The sequence below is a fragment of the Anser anser genome (assembly GCF_964211835.1).
Source record: "Anser anser genome assembly, chromosome: 14".
In the NCBI taxonomy this organism is placed as follows: domain Eukaryota; kingdom Metazoa; phylum Chordata; class Aves; order Anseriformes; family Anatidae; genus Anser; species Anser anser.
Window position 1 is genome coordinate 1,799,673 of NC_139735.1, and position 21,131 is coordinate 1,820,803.

General features: G+C 42.0%; 1 protein-coding gene and 1 long non-coding RNA gene across 2 annotated transcripts; one reads left to right on the plus strand and one right to left on the minus strand.

Annotated features, from left to right (window-relative positions):
* Window positions 1–4,737: 4,737 nt before the first annotated feature.
* On the plus strand, window positions 4,738–8,633 carry LOC310881638 (uncharacterized protein). The gene is made up of 4 exons (XM_083799152.1): window positions 4,738–6,349; window positions 6,664–6,696; window positions 7,714–7,860; window positions 8,402–8,633. The coding sequence occupies exons 1-4, from the start codon at window positions 6,236–6,238 to the stop codon at window positions 8,513–8,515; spliced, it is 408 nt and encodes a 135-aa protein (XP_083655278.1). The 5' UTR covers window positions 4,738–6,235; the 3' UTR covers window positions 8,516–8,633.
* Window positions 8,634–11,268: 2,635 nt separating this feature from the next.
* LOC310881639 lies at window positions 11,269–20,713 on the minus strand. The gene is made up of 5 exons (XR_014572483.1): window positions 20,662–20,713; window positions 19,929–20,561; window positions 15,719–16,748; window positions 14,812–14,922; window positions 11,269–14,576 (listed from the first exon to the last, which is right to left on the minus strand). It is a non-coding gene; the product is annotated as an uncharacterized lncRNA (long non-coding RNA).
* Between the last annotated feature and the right edge of the window lie 418 nt (window positions 20,714–21,131).

Below are 21,131 nucleotides of genomic sequence, written 5' to 3' on the forward strand. Positions count from 1 at the left end.
CATGGGATAAATGATCAGAGCGCGGAAAGGTGGCACGGCATCATCAGGGCTGAGGCAGAGCACAGGTGCACACTGCAGCCATAGCGGGCGCATTAGTAATTGTGCATGCTAGAGAGTATTTCCAGTGGTAGCATGAGTACCCGGGGCTGTGGGTGAGCGGTGGTTCACCATGACGCTGGTGGTAATGCAAGCATGATGCATCCCTCTCTCACAGCAGCAGATGAGAGTCAGGAAATGGTTTTCGAGTCTTTATTATACAAACTGGTAATTCACCGTGCTTAGTAGGAAATCTAGAATACTAACTGCAAAAATTCCACATCAGTCTCTGTGCAGGAAAAGGATGAAGTGTAGTCATCTATCTTTCTGTAGGATTACTCTGTTTAAGTTCAGTTTGGGGGAAACTTTCACTGAAATCCCTATAAAAACTCTAACCAGGGAAAGAATGATTAACTAAGTAGCATGAGATGGTTTTGAAGCTCATGTCTCATCTAGGTCCGGAGACGTGTTGAGCATACAGACAAGTGCTATTAGAGCCAATTAAATGTGTGAGGACCCTCTGCTGTGCCCCCACAAAAACAGCTTCCCTTGCCCAGGGCAATGCTTGCTTGCAAGGTACTAACCCTCATACTTCAGCTTTCCACTTTAGAAATTCAGTACAGATCAATTCAAATACCATTATGACGCATGGATTATCAAACTCAGACAGATGGTCTCTCATTAAGTAGAAAAGCTTTAATTGTAGGAATATAATACTTTTTTCCACACTTTACAGCTATAGTCTATAAAAATTGTTGGAAATAGAATACAAACAATTTGTAAAGAAACTGTATTGCCTCCATTACCAATCCAACTTTTTTTTTTTGGTCTTGTGGACTGACTGTTGTCTTGTGCAGAGATGAATTTTATTTGAGTTATCAAAATGTGAAAATAAATTGCAGCAGCTTCTTTACATTAAGTGAAGAAAATCTTCCATTGTTCCACGGAGAGCTCAATGGCAGCTGAGCAAAAGCAACTTCGTGCTACCAGGTGACAAATTCTAGCAATATATATTGAATATGGAATAGCAATAGAATAGCAGTAAAAACAAAACAAAACAAAAGCCAAAGAGAAACTCATTTTCCTAATTAAATTATAGAACAAGTAGAAAAGAATCAGAAATGCCTCCTATATGAAACCAAAGGGAGATTGTAAAATAATGTAGTTGAAGTTCCATGCAGTCATCTGCCACTAAGTATGTTTTATTAGCTTATAGTCACAGTGTTAAGTCCAAAATGCTGGTTTTTGGTATTTTTATTTTTTTTAATTTTTAGAAAAAAACAGAGGAAGAAATGAAATCAGACGATGCCTATAGCGAGGGTGCATGTTGTAGGTTGTTTGATATAGGTCCTGTTCTCAAAAGCAAAATTAGTAGTTAGGAAACCCGCAGAAAATAGTGCATCTGGAACTGTTAAACTGAAAAACAGCGTATAATATGCATGTCCATTATTGGATATAATGACAGAAAGTGCACTGCAAGAGCGGATGTTTCTACTGGCGTTCACTAGGATGAGGAAGTAGAAGTTCAAATCACTATAAAATGTGTAATTTATTTCTTACTCTGAAAAAATGGGCAAAGGGAAGATAACCGCTTCCCCTAAAATAAAAAAATTTCAAATGCTTCTGGTTAACTCCTCAACCACTATCTATCGAATTTTCTGTGTACACATGAAAACATGAATTCTTTACGTTGGTGATTTTCTGACATTTATGATCTTAGGATAGTTTGTTAAATACTTTCAACATTCCATCCTGTCCTGGAAAAGAATCTGAGCAAAAATCCTGGACATTATGAAAATCCAAAATTCTAAGCCACATCTAATTTTTTCAACTAACCTTTCTTTTCAATAATGAAATGGTCAATCTCTCACAGTTTTGTGTCACCAAATAATGTTGTTAATAACGATCACATGCACAAAGTGCATAAAAAAGTAATCTAATAAGGTATCATGTAGATAACACAATGTATCAAGAGTTGTATATCATCAGATCTAGAAGATGTGGTCTGTAGACTCCAGCTGTTGCACAGCTAGTGCCATCAGGTACTGGTTTAATCAGAGGTTACTCAACCACGAACACTTTGTGTCTGCAAAGGGTTTGGAAAGGAGTACCAGAGTTTGCAGGCAAATCTGGGGACTGTAGAAAGGTTCAAGGCAATTGTGGGTGGGTAAAAGGCTCTCTCTTGGTGCTCAAGTTCATTTCTTTCTAGGGCCCACAGACTTCCTCTGCCCCCAGTACCCATCTTCTCCCACATCCATTGCAAGGAGCAACTCCTACTCTTTTCTCGATAGCCCCTATTCATCTCCCAGTTAGGAAAAGGTCCAAACAGAACTCAGAAAGCCAGAGGACTACCACTTTTTCCCTTATCTAGGACTTTCTTTCTTTCTTTCTCCAGGACTGACTACAGAGAAGGGCTACCAACTGCGGCCAGTGCCCACTACTGTGGACACCCTCAGCTCTCTCTTGCAGCCCCAGGCAGGCTGGAGCCGTTGCTTACCTGTAAGTAAACCAGGTGAGCTGCGTGGCTTGGGAAGTTAATCGGCTACATTTTCAGATGACTCTGAATTTGACTGATAACTTTACCAGCATATTTTAGTGCTTGCTGTGCTTCCCGTATGAAGGAAAACAAAGTGGAAAGGGAAAACAAAGAGGAAAACCCTCTATTTGTGTGTTGTGTCTTGTCCCTGTAACTGTCTTCATTATGATTCAGTTGTTCAGGAGTACAATGCCATTAATCTCTATTATTGCTGCTTTCTCCATGACAACAAATTTGTGTTGCTGTTGGATGATGCACAGACCATATCCTTGACTGCAACCAGTTAAGCCTCTGGAATAGTTTACAAAATTTGTTGATAAGGAGACAGAGTTATTACTTGTAACAGATCTCTGTTTCACGTGCAGTATTCACCAATATGAAACCTGTTATCCTAAACAGTGTTCTAAGCAACTGTGCGATGGTTTTGTGAGAATGATTTTTTTGCTTGTGACCTACATCCTTCGACAGACAGAACAACTACCAGTCTTTCAAAATATATAAATCTGTGAATGTGAAGGTGTGAACACGCAAGCCTGAAGAGCAGAAGGGACAACCTGAGTCACTGTTTCCAGTCTCCTGCAGTGCTTATTATCATGTCATCCCTTCTAGAAATGTCACCTTCTTTTATAAAACTAGTTGGAACCTCAGGTAGAAGACTGACTAGTTATTACATACTTATACATTGCCAAGGTACATGTCTGGTATCTGGAGCATTCCCCACGTGTTTGTTTTAACATCGTCCCGTGTCTGAGCTACCTTCTTCCTGCTGTTATCTCCTGAACTGTTTATAGAGTGCACATATTCTCAGCCTTCGTTTTCCTGGATAATCAAGCCATGCTTCTCCACTGCCCTCTTCCTTGAGTTCTGTTCACCTGAGCGATGGCATTATTAATGACAATGGTATAGAGGCTAAATCCTGAAGACACTCATTACTTATCTACGCCAGCCCCATAGCTTTCCTTTTCAACATGGCTTACCATTGCTCAGTAAACTCTTCATCTGCCTTAACTTTCACATCTTCAGATTAACGAGCTCTTTATCATTTGGCAGAGTATTTTACTAAAACGCAGATATCTGTGATCCACCACAATTTCTTCTCACACAATAAACTCTTATCAAACACATATCTGATCACTTTGGCATGATCCATCTATGACATCCAATGTCATCTTTTGTCTTATTGTAACATTTACCTGTATGGAATTAATGTGTTTCTTTCGAAACTTGTTCTAGAGGCCAACACGTTAGAAGAGCCAGCTTTCACTAGTCTAAATTACGTTTTATGTGCAATTTAAACCACCGCTTTATAGAGAAGTAGATTTTATCATGCCCTGATTTTAAAACTGAGTTCAGATTCAAGTCAGGCCTGGAGGAATGCCACAGCCACGCAACTCTGCCAGCAGGTCTCACTCTCCCCAAGAGCTGCTAAGACCATTTTGGTCCCTAAGGTCCTTTTGTCTTCCTTTTCATTTCTTTGCAGTCAACCCCATCATTTAGATGCAGCTCTTCACTCACTGCACTGCACTGCCCTTCTCACAGTACTTTATAACTATTTTTCCTTCTACTGCCCATCCTTCATTTGACATTTTTTTTTAACCACTATGATATCTTCATTTAACTGATCTTTTTTCTTCCCATGTACTCTCAGTTGTGGTTTCACTGTGCCCCACAGGATATGTACAGGCACAAATTCTGACAATACATTTGCAGTCAGCTGGAAAATGGAACTTCACATACTGACTGATCTTATTTGCTTCTGCTGCAGCTGGCTGAATGGCATCTTACTGGGAGACACTTATCCTATGTTGCCTTCATACATTTTTTCCACTCTACTCCCACATACCTCCTGTAATGTCACTACTCTTTCTTTATTCAAATTCTCCCACAAGACTCATTGATGCCATGATACAAAGAACTGCCATGGTTCTATCCATGGATGATGGACATACGTCTACTGTTACTAAAAAACTGCATCTTGTCCTTCTCCCAGATCGTAATTAGGTGCTATATCACCATGGGCTGTGATCAAGTTGATGCAAACTTTTTCAGTATTTCGAAACCAGCTAGGACACCGTTGTTGATACTGTAATTCAGATGCTGATGATAGACAATAAAGATTAGATTTTGGCCAATATAAACAGGATGAAAAAATCACTACCCTAATTTTTGTTAAATCTAACAAGAGATTTACTCTATTAGCACATGGTATAATAGACATGCTAATTTCTATGCTAATATTTTAACAAAACTTTGACTATTTGTGAAATATAACAAATGCTTACTTTATATCCACACTGTGGGAAAGGGAGACCTTTCAGAAGATCTGTTTTACTTCTGCCTAGTTTATTGTAGAACCTTTTTATGCCACTTCCTCTATGGAAGAATGGCCATACTAGGTTAACACCCTGCCTCTTAGAGCAGTCAGATGCTGATTTCTACAGAGGAACGTAAGCATTTGTTGTGTTACTCACATGCTCTTCCAGGATCCAAACATTTTCAGCTGGGGTGTATTGTGTTCCTTTGGATGTGCTCTTAAAATAGGATGCTCTGTTAGTCTAGCATTAAAAGCTTTTTCAAGAGATTTTTCAGCTAGGGTCAAAAGATTCTTCTGAGAGTTTTTTTTTTTTTAAACCACTAATTATACTTTTATTGTTGAATTTTGGCATGAGAATATGTATTTTAATGTCAAAAATTATTTATAAAGTTTTAACTATTTTAGTAATGTTGTCAACAAGAAACAGATCTGTTCATAAAATTAGGTATCAATAAATAGAGACCTTGTGCACATCAAAGAATTTTTTATGACTTTCAGGCAGATAGCTATGGAAAACAAATGACTCTTCTCACATTGTTCAGTGATTTGATTTTACTGGAAAATTGTAACCTTTTTATGAGTGACTCCTACCATCTCACAAACGCTTGCCAGCCATCTGAAAGTGGCCATTTGTTCACACTTCAGTATTTCTCAGTACATAGAGTTTTTCCACTACCATTGAAGAACTCTGAATTCAAGTAAGGTTTTTACTTGATGCCAGGACTACTAATTTCTACAGTGCTTTTACTATTTGGCTGTTGCTAGTTACACCCATGCTTTTCCCAGTTATGTATTATATACTAAATTTCACAGAACAGCAAGTGTGATGGAGGAAGGCTATAGACGTCAAAATTGTTGAGTGCTGTTAGGGTCTGTATATGTCTAAGAATTTGTTATTATTTTACTAAGCCTAAAACTGCAGTTTACATTAGAAAACCCTATTGAACAAAGGATGTCATATTATTGAGTGGAATGTAAGAACTACTTAGGTTTCCAGATCTCCATCTGTCTGATTATATGATGCAAAAATAAGAACCACATAAATGTATGTGTTACACAAGGAATACTCCCATTTCCTGTGATGAGTTTTTGATATCGTGTAAGAAAATGGCAACTCTTATCTACAAAGGTATTTTCCCCTTACTTGATGTCAGAGGGAAGGAAACCCCCAACCTGTCCCCACTGAGGCATCCCACAGTGCCTACAATAATTTGCACGGTGTTCTTGTGCCTTTTCCTATACAAGAAAATTTTCCCTTTGATTTAATATTCAAGGTGTACTTGAGTATATATAGGCAGCATGTGGTGTTAAAAAGTCATAAATCAAACGTAGCTCTCCTGAAAGGAAAAATGCTGTTTCTCTCTTTCTTATTCTTGAGTTGCTCCTTCTCTGTCTCTACGGGCAGTGCAATAGCAGAATTTCAAGAAAACTTCAAGGCTTTAGTGAATCTTACAAACGAGGAGGTGGGTCATTATCTTTTCCTCTTTTTTTCTTTTTTTACAGTTCTTTTGATGGAAGTGTCAAATCGAGAATGGGCTAGCTGCATCTCTAGTTTGTTTCTCCCGTGTTTTGTTTGTTAAACTTAAAATGTTGAAGGCACTGAGTGTCAGCCTCTCCTCTGAAGCTGGTGCTGCAATTGTTTCCCCAAAGGAAGTTCAGAAATAGAAAACCTGATGAAGACGATATGTAGGTAGAGATGCTTAACAATGTGGCAGTTACTTAGAAATACCTTCTAACACCTTCTCAATCTCTCTCTCTCTCTCTTTTTTAATTTTAGCTCTACCTTCCAGTACCTGGACAGAGATTTCAGGTAAGACTTTTAAAGGTTCTTTATTACTGCTGTTGTACTGCTTTCTAGCAGATCTTGAAAGTAAGACCACTAACAAAGATTCAATCTCACAAAAATGGAATATGCATGCTAATTGTGTTTTCATAAGCAACTCAGTGACATTCCTTGTATACAAGAAGTTATGCAAGTGAATAACAAATTTTGAGACCAGGAACTTTGAGACTTATAGTTCTACTGAAGTCAATTTCATGAGCTCTCAAGATGAACTTAATACTGAGGCTGTTCTCAACACTACTACGTGTCTAGACCCCCGAGTGGTACCTCATGTGGAGCAGAAGGCAGTGAACACAATTAGTACTAGAAATGCTAAAATGTTCTTACCTCTTGGCAAACAGATGAGCTATCATAAAGCATAACAGAGTTTGTCTCCGAAGGAAGCAATCTGCAGACACGACAAGTTACCTCGCGTAGATAGCCCTGTTGATCAGTGGTTTTCAGCCTGCGGTCTGCAGATTTCTCTGTGAACTACGAAAGCTTCATGAAAAGAACAGGCGGTCTGTTGCTGGGAGGCCTTATATTTAGAGAAAAATTAAGAGTTTGCAATTTTAAAAAAGGTGAAGGGCAGCATTTTAATAGACAGATGAGTGCAATGCTTCTGTCCTGTACAGAGTTGGTAGCTCTGAAAGGCAATTAGGCAATTAGCAGATCTTATCTCCTGGGGCTCATCACTATGATTTTGATAAAACCCCAACCCCAACAGATTCTATTCCTGTTTACAACTATTGTTCCTGTGTTGATTTATATTTCGTTTATGATGATTTTTTTTGATGTTATGTGCTTGTTTGTTTCCTCCTCCAGATTTTTACCAACAAATCACAGAAAATACAGAAAAACACTTCTTTCCCTAATTATATGGAAATAGAGTAGGAAATAGATTATTTATATTTCTGCTGTTCATGCAGTTATTGAATTTAACCACGTAAAATATAAGTAATTTGACAGAATATAATTTTGCTGTTTGATTTATTTTTTTTTTAGTGCAACTGTGTTCGCTTTCACCTGGAAGAAACCATGAAACAGCTGAATAAAACAGACTTCTTGAAGAGTGACCAAATGAAAACACGCGTTTTTCTGATGAAGGAAAACACAGACCACATCATAGCAACTTTCCATAAAACACATACAGTAAGTTTCTCATATATTATTTATAGTGGCTAAGTAGGTAAAAGTTTGAATTTACTGTGAGTGGACGGATTATTTGTTTTCAAAACATACAAAATTAAACAACTCTGAGCATCCCGGTCCACTAAAGTCAGTAGCAAAGTTTTGACACTCTCTCTGTAACACTCTTAATTTTGCACTGTTGATCATTATGGCTGCCTTCAGCAATGGTTTTGTAAAAAATACTTACATAAGCATACTTACATTCACAAAGTCTGGATGCAATGTATAGTTTTCTAAAAGGCGCATACCTCTTAAACAAAACCTAGTCTTGTCACCACGTAGAAGATAAATAAAAAAAGGCCCTATGCCACATCTCAGTGAGCAAAGTCAGGAGGAAATACTCCTGATTTTCACAAGTCTTCTGTCCACTCATTCATGAAGGCATGTCTTTCCTTCTTGATTAAATATTGCCTTGAACAACAATGGATAATCTGCAGCAATATGCACCTTTTACTCTCCTCCACATTAACCTTACTATCACTATTACTTGTTATTATTATAGGCACCTAAGGAAAGTCCTTTATGTCGAGTGAAAGAAAAACCTCTGCAGAGTGCCCTAGAGCGCTACAAAAAGTTTTTTGAATGGCTGCATGAGAAGTGCCAGAAAACGGGCTGATGGAAGCTAGCAACCCAGCTAGTTGAACATGTGTTTTATACAACACTATAGCTAGTTCTGACAGAATGCTCTAAGGCTGCCACAGAGCGCCCCAAAGAGACAATACAACACGAGCATGAATGTTTTACATATGTATTATCAGATATTCATAACTGTATTTCTTACTGCAGCTATTAATGTATTTATTTAATTTATAGAGAACTTTTAATTTGTATGGAGTCAAAATGTTCAAAGTTATAATGAATAAAAGAACTTAAAGTTATTAATTCTATTGTGTTTTTGTGGGCTATAAAAATTAGAATATATGTTAAGGCTTGAATGAAACAATGCGAGTTACTTTTCCTAAATAAAGACATTGTATTAATCTAGAATTTGAAGGAAATGGTACGTTTGCTGATGTATAGAAGCGTACATCGGTTTCCAAATGAAATGTGAAGAGTCTCTGCATGTTTGAGAAATCACCCGTCTGGCTTTTGAGGCATGACGTAGTGCGAGTAACTGCCCAGTCTAGTCATTAGGTATGCTTTAAGCCAAGGGTACTTGGCATATGTATGTCTTTGGGAAGCAGTAAGCCTCATCAATGAAGTAAAACATGAATACATAATTAAACAAAATAAAATTCCAGGAATCAGAAGATAGCTATTTTGTGAAGATCACAACAGATACTTAATAAGCGACAAGTAAAGCATCGAAAGGGTGGCTGAGAGCTGAGGATGAATTTGCAAGTCCTGAGAGCACAGCAAAGAGATTCCCATCTTGGGCTGAGAGAAGCCAGGACAAAACCAGACACTGTTATTACTAGAGCGAAGGTGGCTAACACATCGGATTGGGAAATTATAAACCTTAGCTAGAATAAATAAATACAAAAATTAAGAGGAAATGCTGACAACACTGACCAACCCCATAAGTCAAGAGTTTGTTGCGTTAGTTACTGTGACAGACATAGGAACAGCAGGAGACAGTGGAACATTTAATTTTGAAAGAGCCTGTCACCTGAAGGTATCTCAGCATCTCACCTCAGCAGTGCTTCGGTGACTGAGCCCAGGAGCCCTGACTCAGCTCCGGAGGAGATGACGGTGCATCCTTAGAGATGCTACAGCTGGGAAACCTCATCCATAGAGAAGACATTAAGCACTCGAACGACAGCTTTCATGTGTAACTATAATGATGCAAGACTGCTACAAATAAGGCAAGGCTGGAGAGCTTGCTTTTTTTTTTTCCCTTCTCTTATTTCATGGTTTGTTTCAATTTTCTGCATAAAACTGAAAAATATGAGGGAAGTCAGAATTTTACCACAACATTTGCAGAAACTATACAATCCTATTAAAAAATAAAGCCTTTCAACCGAACATGACTTTACTGCGTGACTTTAACATTGTTATTGGTTACACTAAAACCTTACCTTTCCTTCCAAGGTCTCTCAAAACGTGGAAAATGTAGGGTGCAATGTGACATTCTGCTGGGAGGGGATGACATTGCTCACTGATGCCAGACTAAAACTCACGAGGCAAGCACCGACAAATATTGCTGACTACTTAAAAGCACTGGACCTAACTAAGGCAACTTTACAGCAGAAAAGATCTGTAACTGCAGCATATTTTCATGCAACTGTGTGTAAGCTCAGCTCATACATAAAAGAGTATACTTTCACTATTCTTTTGCAGTCAGAGGGAAATATTTTCATTTTGCTCTTCTGGAAACATTTTACTTTCTGCATTAGCACAGATTAACAGAAAGTTTGGAGCGCCTGCAGTCCTCGTTTTATGCCCTCTGCTCTTCAGTAATTACTGGTGTCAGGATAAGAAGACAATTCAGAGTCCTTCAGAGCATTTTAAAATACCACCTGGTTGAGTGGAAGAAAGGGATTGTCAGTGTTCAGAGGGACTTGATTGCCAATGCAGGGCATCATCCATTTGCAGCCTGGCCAACCTGTTGAAAAGTCAATTTGGAAGAGAAAGGAAAGATGCTGTTTCAAACCAGCTTCACCAAGACACACGAATTAGCTTTTTTGGGAGGGAAAAACTGTAAGTGTAAGGGCAGGGAAAGTGACGAGGCTGACTGCACAACATTTAAAATTCACATTCAACATATACAGTCCTGTTCACTACTGTGAATGAAGAGGAGAAGCCTGAGCATTCAGAAAAGACACATGACAAGAGAAGCCTTAAGGCTGTCATTTTCAAGGTGTATAGGCAAAAAATCAAACTCAGCCAGAGCCTGGGCTCGGGGAGGTGTATTGCTGAAGGATGAGGACACCCAGCCTTACTCCTCCTGCAGAGCGTGGTTTACGGTGTGGGAACTGAAACCCTGGTGTCAACGATAAAAATCAGAAAACAAAGAAACAAGACAACAATAGACAAACACGGAGTTATTTAAGGCGAATGAACTATAATCACAGATTTTTGGGCTCCTACTGATTTCATTTTCTGTCAGGTCGTGCCTTTACTCCAACATGGGGCACAGAGAGAGCAGCAAATGGCATCAGCTTTGCCTGAGACCTTCTCTTCCAGAAACAAACAAACAAAAACAGCTGCTGATGTCTTTGACATTACCAATTGGACTGGCAAAACCAGGATCCCTTTGCGTGGAAAAAGGGAAAGCCTTGGTTAGTCCATGCATTTCTAATCCTTTACTCTTTTGTGATGTATTCAGCAAAACCTGAAACACCAGGCTTAAGCTCTCTCTGCAAGAAGCAGATAAGGCATCGTTCCCATGTACCCCGGCCCCATCCCACCTCTGCCCAGTGTGTGCCGATCTGCCCCGCAGAGTTAAAACCATTCTCCCCTGAACCACTGCTCAGCTGCTGCCCATGGTGCTTCCAGAAAGCAGTCACCCCCACAGAACACTACAGAACTGTAAACAACATTCCTCCTTTCTTCCTAAGAAAAAGATTTACATGGTTTTTTTTTAGGTCAAGCTTTTTACAAAATTTCTCAACTTTCCTGGCTCGACGCTGGCTTCTGCGCAAGCTGCAGGTCTGCGGCGGGGGCAGAGGGGCTCCCAGGAAGGTCCGCCGTGAGCAGCGCTGCTGCGAGATGCTGGAAATGCTCCACATACAGAGAAAATGATTGATGTAACATTTACTAACGATGTGCAGTGATGAAATAAAGTTTCCATATGTGAAGTTACACGAGTCGAAAGCTGCCCATTTATTAAGACGGATTTAAAATGAAGATAAGGTCTCCCAAGCCCTACGATCTCCTCATACATCTAGCCTGCCCATTCAGATGACGGAGGGAAAAGACCCAACACGGCCTCTCACAAATGTCACCCTAGGATGTCCTTTACCCGCACCCATCGGTCCCATTTATCACCGAAACACCCACACATTCCTCCTGGTGGTGCCTGGGGGCTGCCCCCACAGGCACGCTGCTGCCCACACCCCTGGGGCACGGGGGACAGAGGAGCCACCGCAGTGGCCCCAGGGACCCCCAAGCATCACCTCTACTGTGCTCCAGCACTGTCACCATCACCCGCCCCTGAGCAGCCGTCACCATCTTCAGTGGAAAGACCATCGAGGAGAGGAGCTGGAGCCTGCTCCGGGCTTTCAGAAGTTTCAATTTTCTTGAGCCTGGCATGCTGGCAAGGCACAAGCTGCTGCACCATATCCATGCTGCATTACTTAATCGCAGCAGCACAGAAAGCTTATCTGGGCATCGTAACTTTGTGCTTATCTAGATGAATGAGCAAAACTAGATACTGCAGATGCAGCTTCCAGCTAACGATGCCTCCAAAAAAAAAAATCCGGGGGTGACAGTGGCACGTCAGTTCACGTCTCATTTCAGGGCCACCTCTCTTGGTGCCACAGCGTGTTGAGCTGCCCTCAGTTAAATTATTTATTCACTTTCATATTCCTGATCATTCTAAATTCAGATGGAGTAACTTTGGGTCAACCCAACAGTTTAAATTTGCATTCAGTGCCTTTTTCTCCAGCCTTCAAAAATTCTTCAGAAATATTTTGTCTATTCTTACTACCAATTCTGTTTGTGTCTGTGGTGCCTTCACTCTGCCCATGCTCACAGATCAGATAGATTCCAAAGCTGTGGAGACCAAGGTTTACAGCATGGAGAAGGTCAAGATCTGTTGCTTTCATCGCCCTTTTTGTTCTTAGAGTGTCCTTCATCTTCTTAACCATGCATTCACATGTAAAAAGCCCTCAGAACAATGATGAAGCTGAGACTGGAAGCAATGACTACAGTTTGTGTGGGGACACTGAGCCAGTTTAGGGAAAATAAATGACACAGGGAGAGTTTGGAGTTATTTCAAGAAGAAGCAGGGGTAAAAGAGGGAAACTGCATCACAAAGTCTTACAGTTTTGGAGTATGCGACAAAATGATGCAATGGTCACGAAAATGTGAAGAATAAACCATGCAAAGACAAGCTCATGATATTGGTATTTGTAATAAATAAACAAAATGTAATTCTTGGGAACCAGGAATTAATGTCCTAATTAAAAAGAAAAGAAAAAAAGAAAGCCCACTAAATTTGCCAAGGGAAAAGAGAAATTGCACAGTTCATACAAAGTTCTGGGACAGGGCTGCGATTCCACAGAAGTGAACAAAAACCCAAAACTCAAAAGGGAGGAAAAAAGGCTTAAGACAGAAAATCTGTTAGCAGGCAAGTTGGCCAGGAGCAAAACGGAGCCAGCTGTGCTGTGTGTGATGAGGAGAGGACCTCAGCAGGAGGGAAGGTGGTGGCTCCCTCCGGGGATGGGACCGGCTGTGGCACGGGCTGAGCAACACCTGGGAGAGGCAAAGATGAAAAAAGAGAAATCTCACAGCAGGCTGGAAGTCCTGCAGCCCTTCAAAACCACAGTGCCCATGCAGGCCTCCAGGGACCGTGTCAGTAGCCAGCATGGGTGGCAGGTACAGCCCCGGTGCCCGTGGAAGGGGGCTCTGCCCCAAAACAACACAACACCAGTGGCTGGGGTCAGCAGGCAGGGACCTGGGGGTCCGCCCGGTCTAGCCCCTGCTCCAGCAGGGCCGCATTGCTGCGGGTTTGCGGGAGGTAAGTTGGAACAGACCGTAAAACACTTCCTGCTGTTGCCAGAAGCACAGTGGGTCAAAAAAGGGCTTCATAAGTTCATTTCCACCATTCACAAGTTCAGCTGACAGAGCCTTTCCGCGGGGCTCCGGCGATGCCTTCGGCTCCCACTGATGCCACCGAGACCCTGGTCCGCAAGGCCTCAGTCCCTGCAGCTGCGTGGTGAGAAGGCACTGCAGATAAACTGGCAGCGTAAAGACACAACCTAGCGATAGGGATGACAAACCAAGTAGGCGAAACTGGCAGCGACCAGCTAGCAGGTTACTCTCAGCTGCACCACACAACCACCGCTGGCTCCCCCAGTTCGAGGCGCCGAGACACCGAGGTGCTCGCTCGGCTGCTGCGGCCTCAGGGCCCCGCTGCCAGCCCTGAGCTGGTCAGCAGCGCCGGCCAGGCACCGGCACGCAGAAAGCGGGTGGTGATGTTAAGCAGACTGAAACATAACGGGGCCCTGAGGTTTGCCACCACTTCCTCTGAGCAGTCAGAGCGCGGCAGGGACAGGAGCGTGCGGCTGCACGGCCCTCGGCGCTGCCCAAGGTCGGAGCCCTGCAGAAGAGAACCAGTAAGGGTTTCTCCCCAGGGGAACGGGGCTCCCTGGCCTTGCCAGGTGGCCCCAGCAATCTCAGGCAAAGAACCGTGACCTTTCCAAGTGAACAAACACTCAGGTGTGACCCCTACAACCTGCTCCCAGGCACGGTGGCGCTGCCCTGCTGGTGCCTCGCCACCTGCCCGCCCTGCACGTGCTCCGGGCAGCGGCACGGCCACGAGTAAACTAATCGAGAGGAATACCTGCATTTCGGTACCATCTCATCTGAGTGATTGCACAAACGCAGCTGGTTTTCTTTCCAGACATTAGTCCACCGATTCTCTGCGGTTGCTTTTTTCTCTGACAGTGCAGTCTCACGTCGCCTATCAGCGAGCTGCGCCGTTATCTGCGGAGCCGGCCCCGATCTCTGGGGAAGTGCGGTGGGGCCGGCAGCTGCCTGGTCATGCTTCGGGTCATTCTGCGAGTTGCTGACTGAAAACAATAAGAGGCCACATCCTTGCATCTTTACTACCTACTTCTGTGGAAATGCTGATTGGGTAAGGAGTATGCCCAAAGATTAATCACAAAATTTACTGGAACCTTTCCCTTCCAGAAAGTCTCAACATACGGCCTTTTTTTTTATATCAGTTTCAAAAATCAACCCAAAGTATTTATTTCCCTGCAGAGAGACCATAAAATGGTAGAGGACCAGTCCAGAAGCACTTACAGGTTCTCTGAGCACATCAGGGTGATGAGGACTCATCTGTATCTTATTTTTCTGGCTGCAGGCATCTATGCTGCTCCCCACATGAGCAATATAGCCGAGTTACTGACACTTCTACAACAAATGAAGAATTCAATGACAGGGGACATTCTGGTAAGTTCAATTTATACTTTTTTAATCTACAGTTTGATATATTGATGTACTGAATCATCTTATTCTCTGAGTACTTAGGTTGCATTGAAAGTTGAATTTTATTTTCATTGGTGTTAATGATGATATTTGAAAGGTTATCATCAATAAATGTATTATTTTTATAAATGTATTATTTTTCAGAATCTGAGAATTGAAACTCCAGCTTCTCTAGATGTAAGTAAACTTTTTTTAGATAAAATTAATTTTTAGATAAAATTAATTAATTAATTAATTTTTTTTCATAATTTTAGTCATTGGAAATTAAGATAGTTTTTAAAATTATCTTCTAAAATACTCCACTTGTATATAAGTACAAATGAAGCTATTATAATGTTATTAAATATTGTTAAAAGGTTATTAAAAATAATCAAGTGAGTCAAAGAAAAATATGTTGTGATATAAAAGTAGCCAAGGACAGTAATACAGCAGCTATTCTTGTTCTAGGTTTTTGTAATACTTCTGCAGAACCCACACACACTGATTTTCTGAATCAACTTTTTAAATGACGGACAATAAAAAGGCAAGAGGAATGAACTCATTCACATTTCTTGCTTGTCCATCTCCATTCTATTTAATTTTTTTTTTTGTATCAAACTATTTAGGCTACTTTTAGAACACCTTTTTATACTTGTTCCATCAATGAGGGCAGTTGTATTACCACATCTTGTTCGAATGATGTGGCTTGTGAGAACATCCTGGGACCAAGACTCTGACTTACTGCGTATCCATGAACGGTGCCTGTCTTAACAGGAGGACCAAGTTCCTCTGCATGCGTTTTCCATCTTCATTTGCTTCTCCAAAAACTTCTCATATTCCTTGGCACTTCAGAAACATCCATGTTCCCTCTCTGCGTAAAGGTGATTTTCTCTGCAAGCTGACTTTAAATACAACTTTCTCTTGGCACAGACACTGTTAATCAGACTTGATTCTACTAACTGTAAATTTGGTTTTAAGGTGAGATCACATTCCAGCACAGGGTTCTTCAGACTGCACACCTCCGTGTCGTGTTGTGGTGTGCTGTGCTGGGTGCCGAGCAGAGGCAGGGCGGCTCCGTGCTTCGGTGCTCGCTGCTCATCCCTGCCAGGAACGTGCAGCTGCCCAAACGAGGGCAGGGGAGAAACGATCCTTGTGGCCACGTAGCATCTAGTCCCAGTATGTCACAGGCATGATGCTGACCTTCGGCAGTCATCCATGTTTTCTCCAGCCATCGCTGATTATTGCTTCATTTTCATCACCTTCTTCTCCTGTTACACTTCTCTCCGCTCTGTCTCTGCTTCTGATAGCAGTGCCCTCCTCCTTCCCTCTCTCCGAGTTTAATGGATTTCTTCTGAAACAACTCCACGCTGGCAAGCATCATCAGTCAGTGCTCTGCTTCTGTCTTGTGTCCCTTTCAACCTTTCTGGCCACCTTGCCCAGACCATAAGACCTTGGAGACAAACGCCAGCTACCGCTTTGCAGACGACGACCAGCACGCCTTATGTGTGGCTCTCCCCGGGGCAGGACAGGGCCACCAGGGCCAGGAGAGCAGAGCACGCCCGTTCCCACTCCCCTCTTAGCACACAGCCATCAGCTGTCACAGGCGGTAGAGCAGGGAGTACTTTTGGATTCATGTCATTGCTTTCTCACATTCCAGAGTCAGCCAGTTGCAGCCCCTGGCACAGACAGCATCTTGCATCCAAACTGAAGGCATGAGCCAGAATTATCTGCTGGTACGAGCAGATGTAAGAAATCAAACCAGTCTCAGATTGCTGTAAAAGAGCAAGGACTGTGTTTTGAGATGATTCTCTGGTTAATCTGGACATTACAAAACAGAGACTATCAGAAAGCTGACACAAACGATCATCTGCCTGAGTACCTAAAAGTAGGTACCGGTCAGGCATATGCGCCTAAGTGATTTGCAGACGTGAGCACCAAAGTCAGTAACACTTTTTTTTTTTGTGTCACCCAGCCAGCTGGATGTCAACCAAGACAACTTTTTGATAAACTAATTGTAGGTCATAGTTACAAATTCCTGTTTCTCAATTTCGGCATTTCCTTCCATCTTAGGATGTAAACTGCATCAACGCATTGTTTGAAGGAGCGGAACTGCTGAAAACTAATCCTGACTTGAAGAAATTCAGTGTTTTTTTCCAAAAATTTGAAAGACTGAAGCAATCTCTCATGCCAAGCCTGGCAGAAGAGGTAGGAATTTATTTCTCATCTATCAGAGATCATGAAGCAGAGACCTGGTAAACTGTGCTCCGCAGTTTATGACTGAGCCCTTATGGCTGCAAAAGAGGGGTTCATTTTTAGACTGCCTTTTGTTCAGTACATGGAAGAAAAAACCTGGCATTATTCCACCTTTCTGCCCTTCCCTTGTTCTAGTCTCCAGGTTGACCCACCTCTAAAATGTGGGTTCATTTGCATTTATAAGGCTTAAGGAAAATGATGTCATTTATAGAATGATATTAAGGTGAAAAAACTGTACATAACGGTTAAATGCTAAGTATTTTCTTTGTCTTGATTAACTTTTCAGGGAGAATGTGAAACAGAAAGAAGGAATACAACAAAATTCATAGAAAAACTGATAACATTCATCCGAAAATTATCAAAAGATGCAAGAGCATAGGATTACGAGTCCCTAGAATTGCTGTAAATTAAATGAGCAGTAAAATGTGTATTTGTTTTAAATGCGCTCCTCCTTTGTGTTAGGATTTGGAAGGGCACACCTTCCATTTCAGTGGTACTGTTCATGTGTGGAATGTGATCCCAGAAAGCGTCAATGGCAAAATGTCATTCGTGTTTCTAGACGAAAATGTAAATGCTTGATAAAGCACATAGCGCAGGGTATTATGGAATTAGCTGACTGATCATAAAACCTGGTTTCACATTAAAAGGACAACTTAATTTCAGAATGCTCACAGCAGGGATGAATATAAATGGATGCAAGCAAAAGCAACAGGTTCATACCTCACACCCTATCTAACCCTTGTAGAGCTCCGTGGGTTTTGCAAGCTGTGCCATAAATACTGAGCAGCATATTGAAATGAGATATAAATATTTCCTTCATCTTTCTTTAAAGCATCAGTTGTTGAGTTTCAGGAAGGGACAGCATGCATTTTAACGATGTGTGTTGAGGCTCCATAATTTTTCAGATTTAAGGTCCAATCTCTGCTAGAAACCTCTGCTGGTACCATGTAAGCCTCAGCAGAAGGATGCCCACGGATGGGCACTATACTTGACAAAATGTTTGGAAGAGCAGGAGCCCCTGTAGAGACCTTTATACCAGTACACAACTGATGTTGCCAAAACAGTGAATTTTGCTCGGGGAACTAGTATTGGCTATACTGGGAAAATCTCAACATTATAATATCCTTCTGTAACAAAGAGAATTAATCAATATAATTATATGAGCAAAACTTTTCTAGTACACAATTGGCTTTGTCACTGCTTTGAAGGCAGCTGAGGATGAACTGCAGAAGTCATATTCACATAATATTCCATCTCTAATGCTCTGCACAAGCTTTGCTGTGTATGTATGTGTTTTATCCACAAGCAGCACAAGAATATTGTGCTTGTGCCTAGCAGTCTGCTCAAAATCTTTCACAAGCACTGAGAAACTTCCTGAGATTTTTAGATTTTTCCTTTTACCTGCAGCTTTTTTAGTTCACTGTAGATTTGATAACTAAATAATTTAAAAGATACGGGTATATATCATTTAAGAGAATTAATATATTGTGTTGTTGCTTTTTTTCTTTTTTGTAAAACTAATGGCTATGATAGGAGCAGATAGATCAGTCTGAATTTATTTGTATGGTATCAGTTAAATTATATCACATTTCATAGATATACGTATTGGTGTCAACTAAATTACATTAAATTTCATATATATATGTATTTTGGAGAAAATATTTATTCTGTATTTTTGCTACTTTTCATAAATCGAATAAACGAGTATCTCCCTTTTTTTTTTTTTTGGTCTCTCTCTCCCACAAGTTTCACACCTGGGCACGCTGAGAGCAGGGCACTGCCTGCCCCCCAAAGCAGCAGCACCAGCAGCCCCGAAAGCTGGTGCGCCACCCTCTAGGAGCCAGCAGAGCTGGGCTTTAATAGCATAAAGGCATTTTTGAGGAGCTAAACTGTGTCAACAAGCAAGAGAGAGGCAGAAAGTCAAGGCAGCAGTGCTTCAGCCTCGGAAAGCAGAAGGCTGTTTGGAGGTATCACTCCAGAGGGTGTCAGGGCAGACCAGCAAAACCTCAGCACAGCGCAAGGGAGCCTCTAGAGGAAGCTCCTGATGACGCCGGCTTTTTAATATGCTAATCTCATTTTTCATATTTTTGTTATCATTTCCGCATCGTTCCTCGTTCCCACTGTATCAGATCAAGTTCAGAGAGGTCTCTACGCTGGCTTCTATGCCAGCGCAGAAGCAGCCGCTTTCTCTGACGGCCACCAAGCTTGCTGCTCCCCCCGGCACCTCCCGGCATCCAGGCACAGCGTGGGGGCCCCGAGCAGCAGCCCCCCAACCCCACACTGCCCCTGACCCCAGTGGGACACAGCACCCACACAGCCCCCTGTGGCCACCACAGCCCAGCGCCCCACGCGAGCTGCTGTCTCGGCTCTGCGGTGCTGGAGCTGGGAAGGAAGGGTAAAGGAAGAAAAACCCTTCATTTATCTACGCTTCCAATCTCCCTATGGAGGAACCCCACCGTGGTGCACCTTCAGTGCAGTGCTGGTTTCAGAAATTCCGATTCCGAGCCCAGGTCCTGCCCGAGTCGCGGCAGCACAGCCGCTGCGGTGCCACCGCTCGCCCCGGGCGCTGCAGGGCCAGGGTCAGCCACGAGCACAGGACCACCGGGCACGGAGCACGCGGGTGCTGGCATCACGATGGTAAACCCACCGATACCATCACAGAGTGAAAGAGAGCCAAACGTTCACGCATAAATACTTACTGCAAAAAGTCCCGGGTCGGCCCTCACTCGGATCGGTGGGTGGTTTTCAGAGAAACGCGCAGGGAAGGAGGAGAAGCGAGCAGGTTGCGATAGGCAGGTTGTGCCTGCCGCAAGGAAATTCAGCCCTTCTCCAGCAGTTACACACGTCCAGAGGGGTAACTTAAGGATCACCCAAAAGAGGACCCGTTAACTTAAAATGGCTGGCGGCTTTACCTGGAAACCAGAATGCCCCTCCTTTTGCCCCCTAAATACAACTTCAGCTGCCTATCTCCTCCCCACCCACCTGCACCCTTTTTCAGGTCTAAAAGGCTCCAGCTGTATTTTAAATGTTATCTCCTAAGGGAAGTCTAAACTAATAATTTCTTCTAGCATGCCTAGGAAAAATCAACATGTACTTAACATAAAACCATATTATTTTACTTCACTTAACCTTTTAAACCTTAACTTTTATACTGCTTGAATTGAAGGCACACAACGCAGACTCGCTCTATAAAATTTTATCAGCCCGTTTATTTTTATTGGGAGCTTGGAGGACATCCCCCTAACGCTGAGATACCAGGAAAGCTCCTTGCAGAGGAAGGACAACTTAACGTGTTAAAAATGTTCTTGCTGCACCTTAGTGCAATTTTATCTCTGTAAAATAAGGACGCAGATTTGCAAGACAAATTGTAACTGCAAGCTAACAAAACTGCAGAGCAAACGCTTGCGGATGGCAGTGACAAAATCCATTTACCTGCCCACCGGAGGGCAGAATCCCGCGCCCGGTGCTCGTGGTGCTGCAAGGCTGCTAAAAAATAAAAATAAATAAAAAATGGGTGCAGCGTTCTGATTTTGTCGTTGTGTTTATTTGCTTGGTTTGGTTTTGTGGGCTTGTTTGTTTGTTTTTGTGTGTATTTTTTTGTGTTTGGAGTTGTGTGGTTTTTTGTGTGTGCGTTTGGAGATGTAGGGTCTTTTTGCATGTATTTTTTTTTTTGTATTTGGAGTTGTGTTGGTTTTTTTGCGTGTATTTTTGTGTTTGAAGGTGTTTTGTTTTTTTTTATTACATGCATTTTTTGTTTTTGGAGTTCTGTTATTTTTTTTTTTCGTGTATTTTTTGTGTGTTTGGAGGTGTGTTGGTTTTTTTGCGTGTATTTTTTTTTGCGTGTTTGGAGGTTTTCTTTTATTATTATTACATGTATTTTTCTGTGTTTGGAGGTGGGTTTT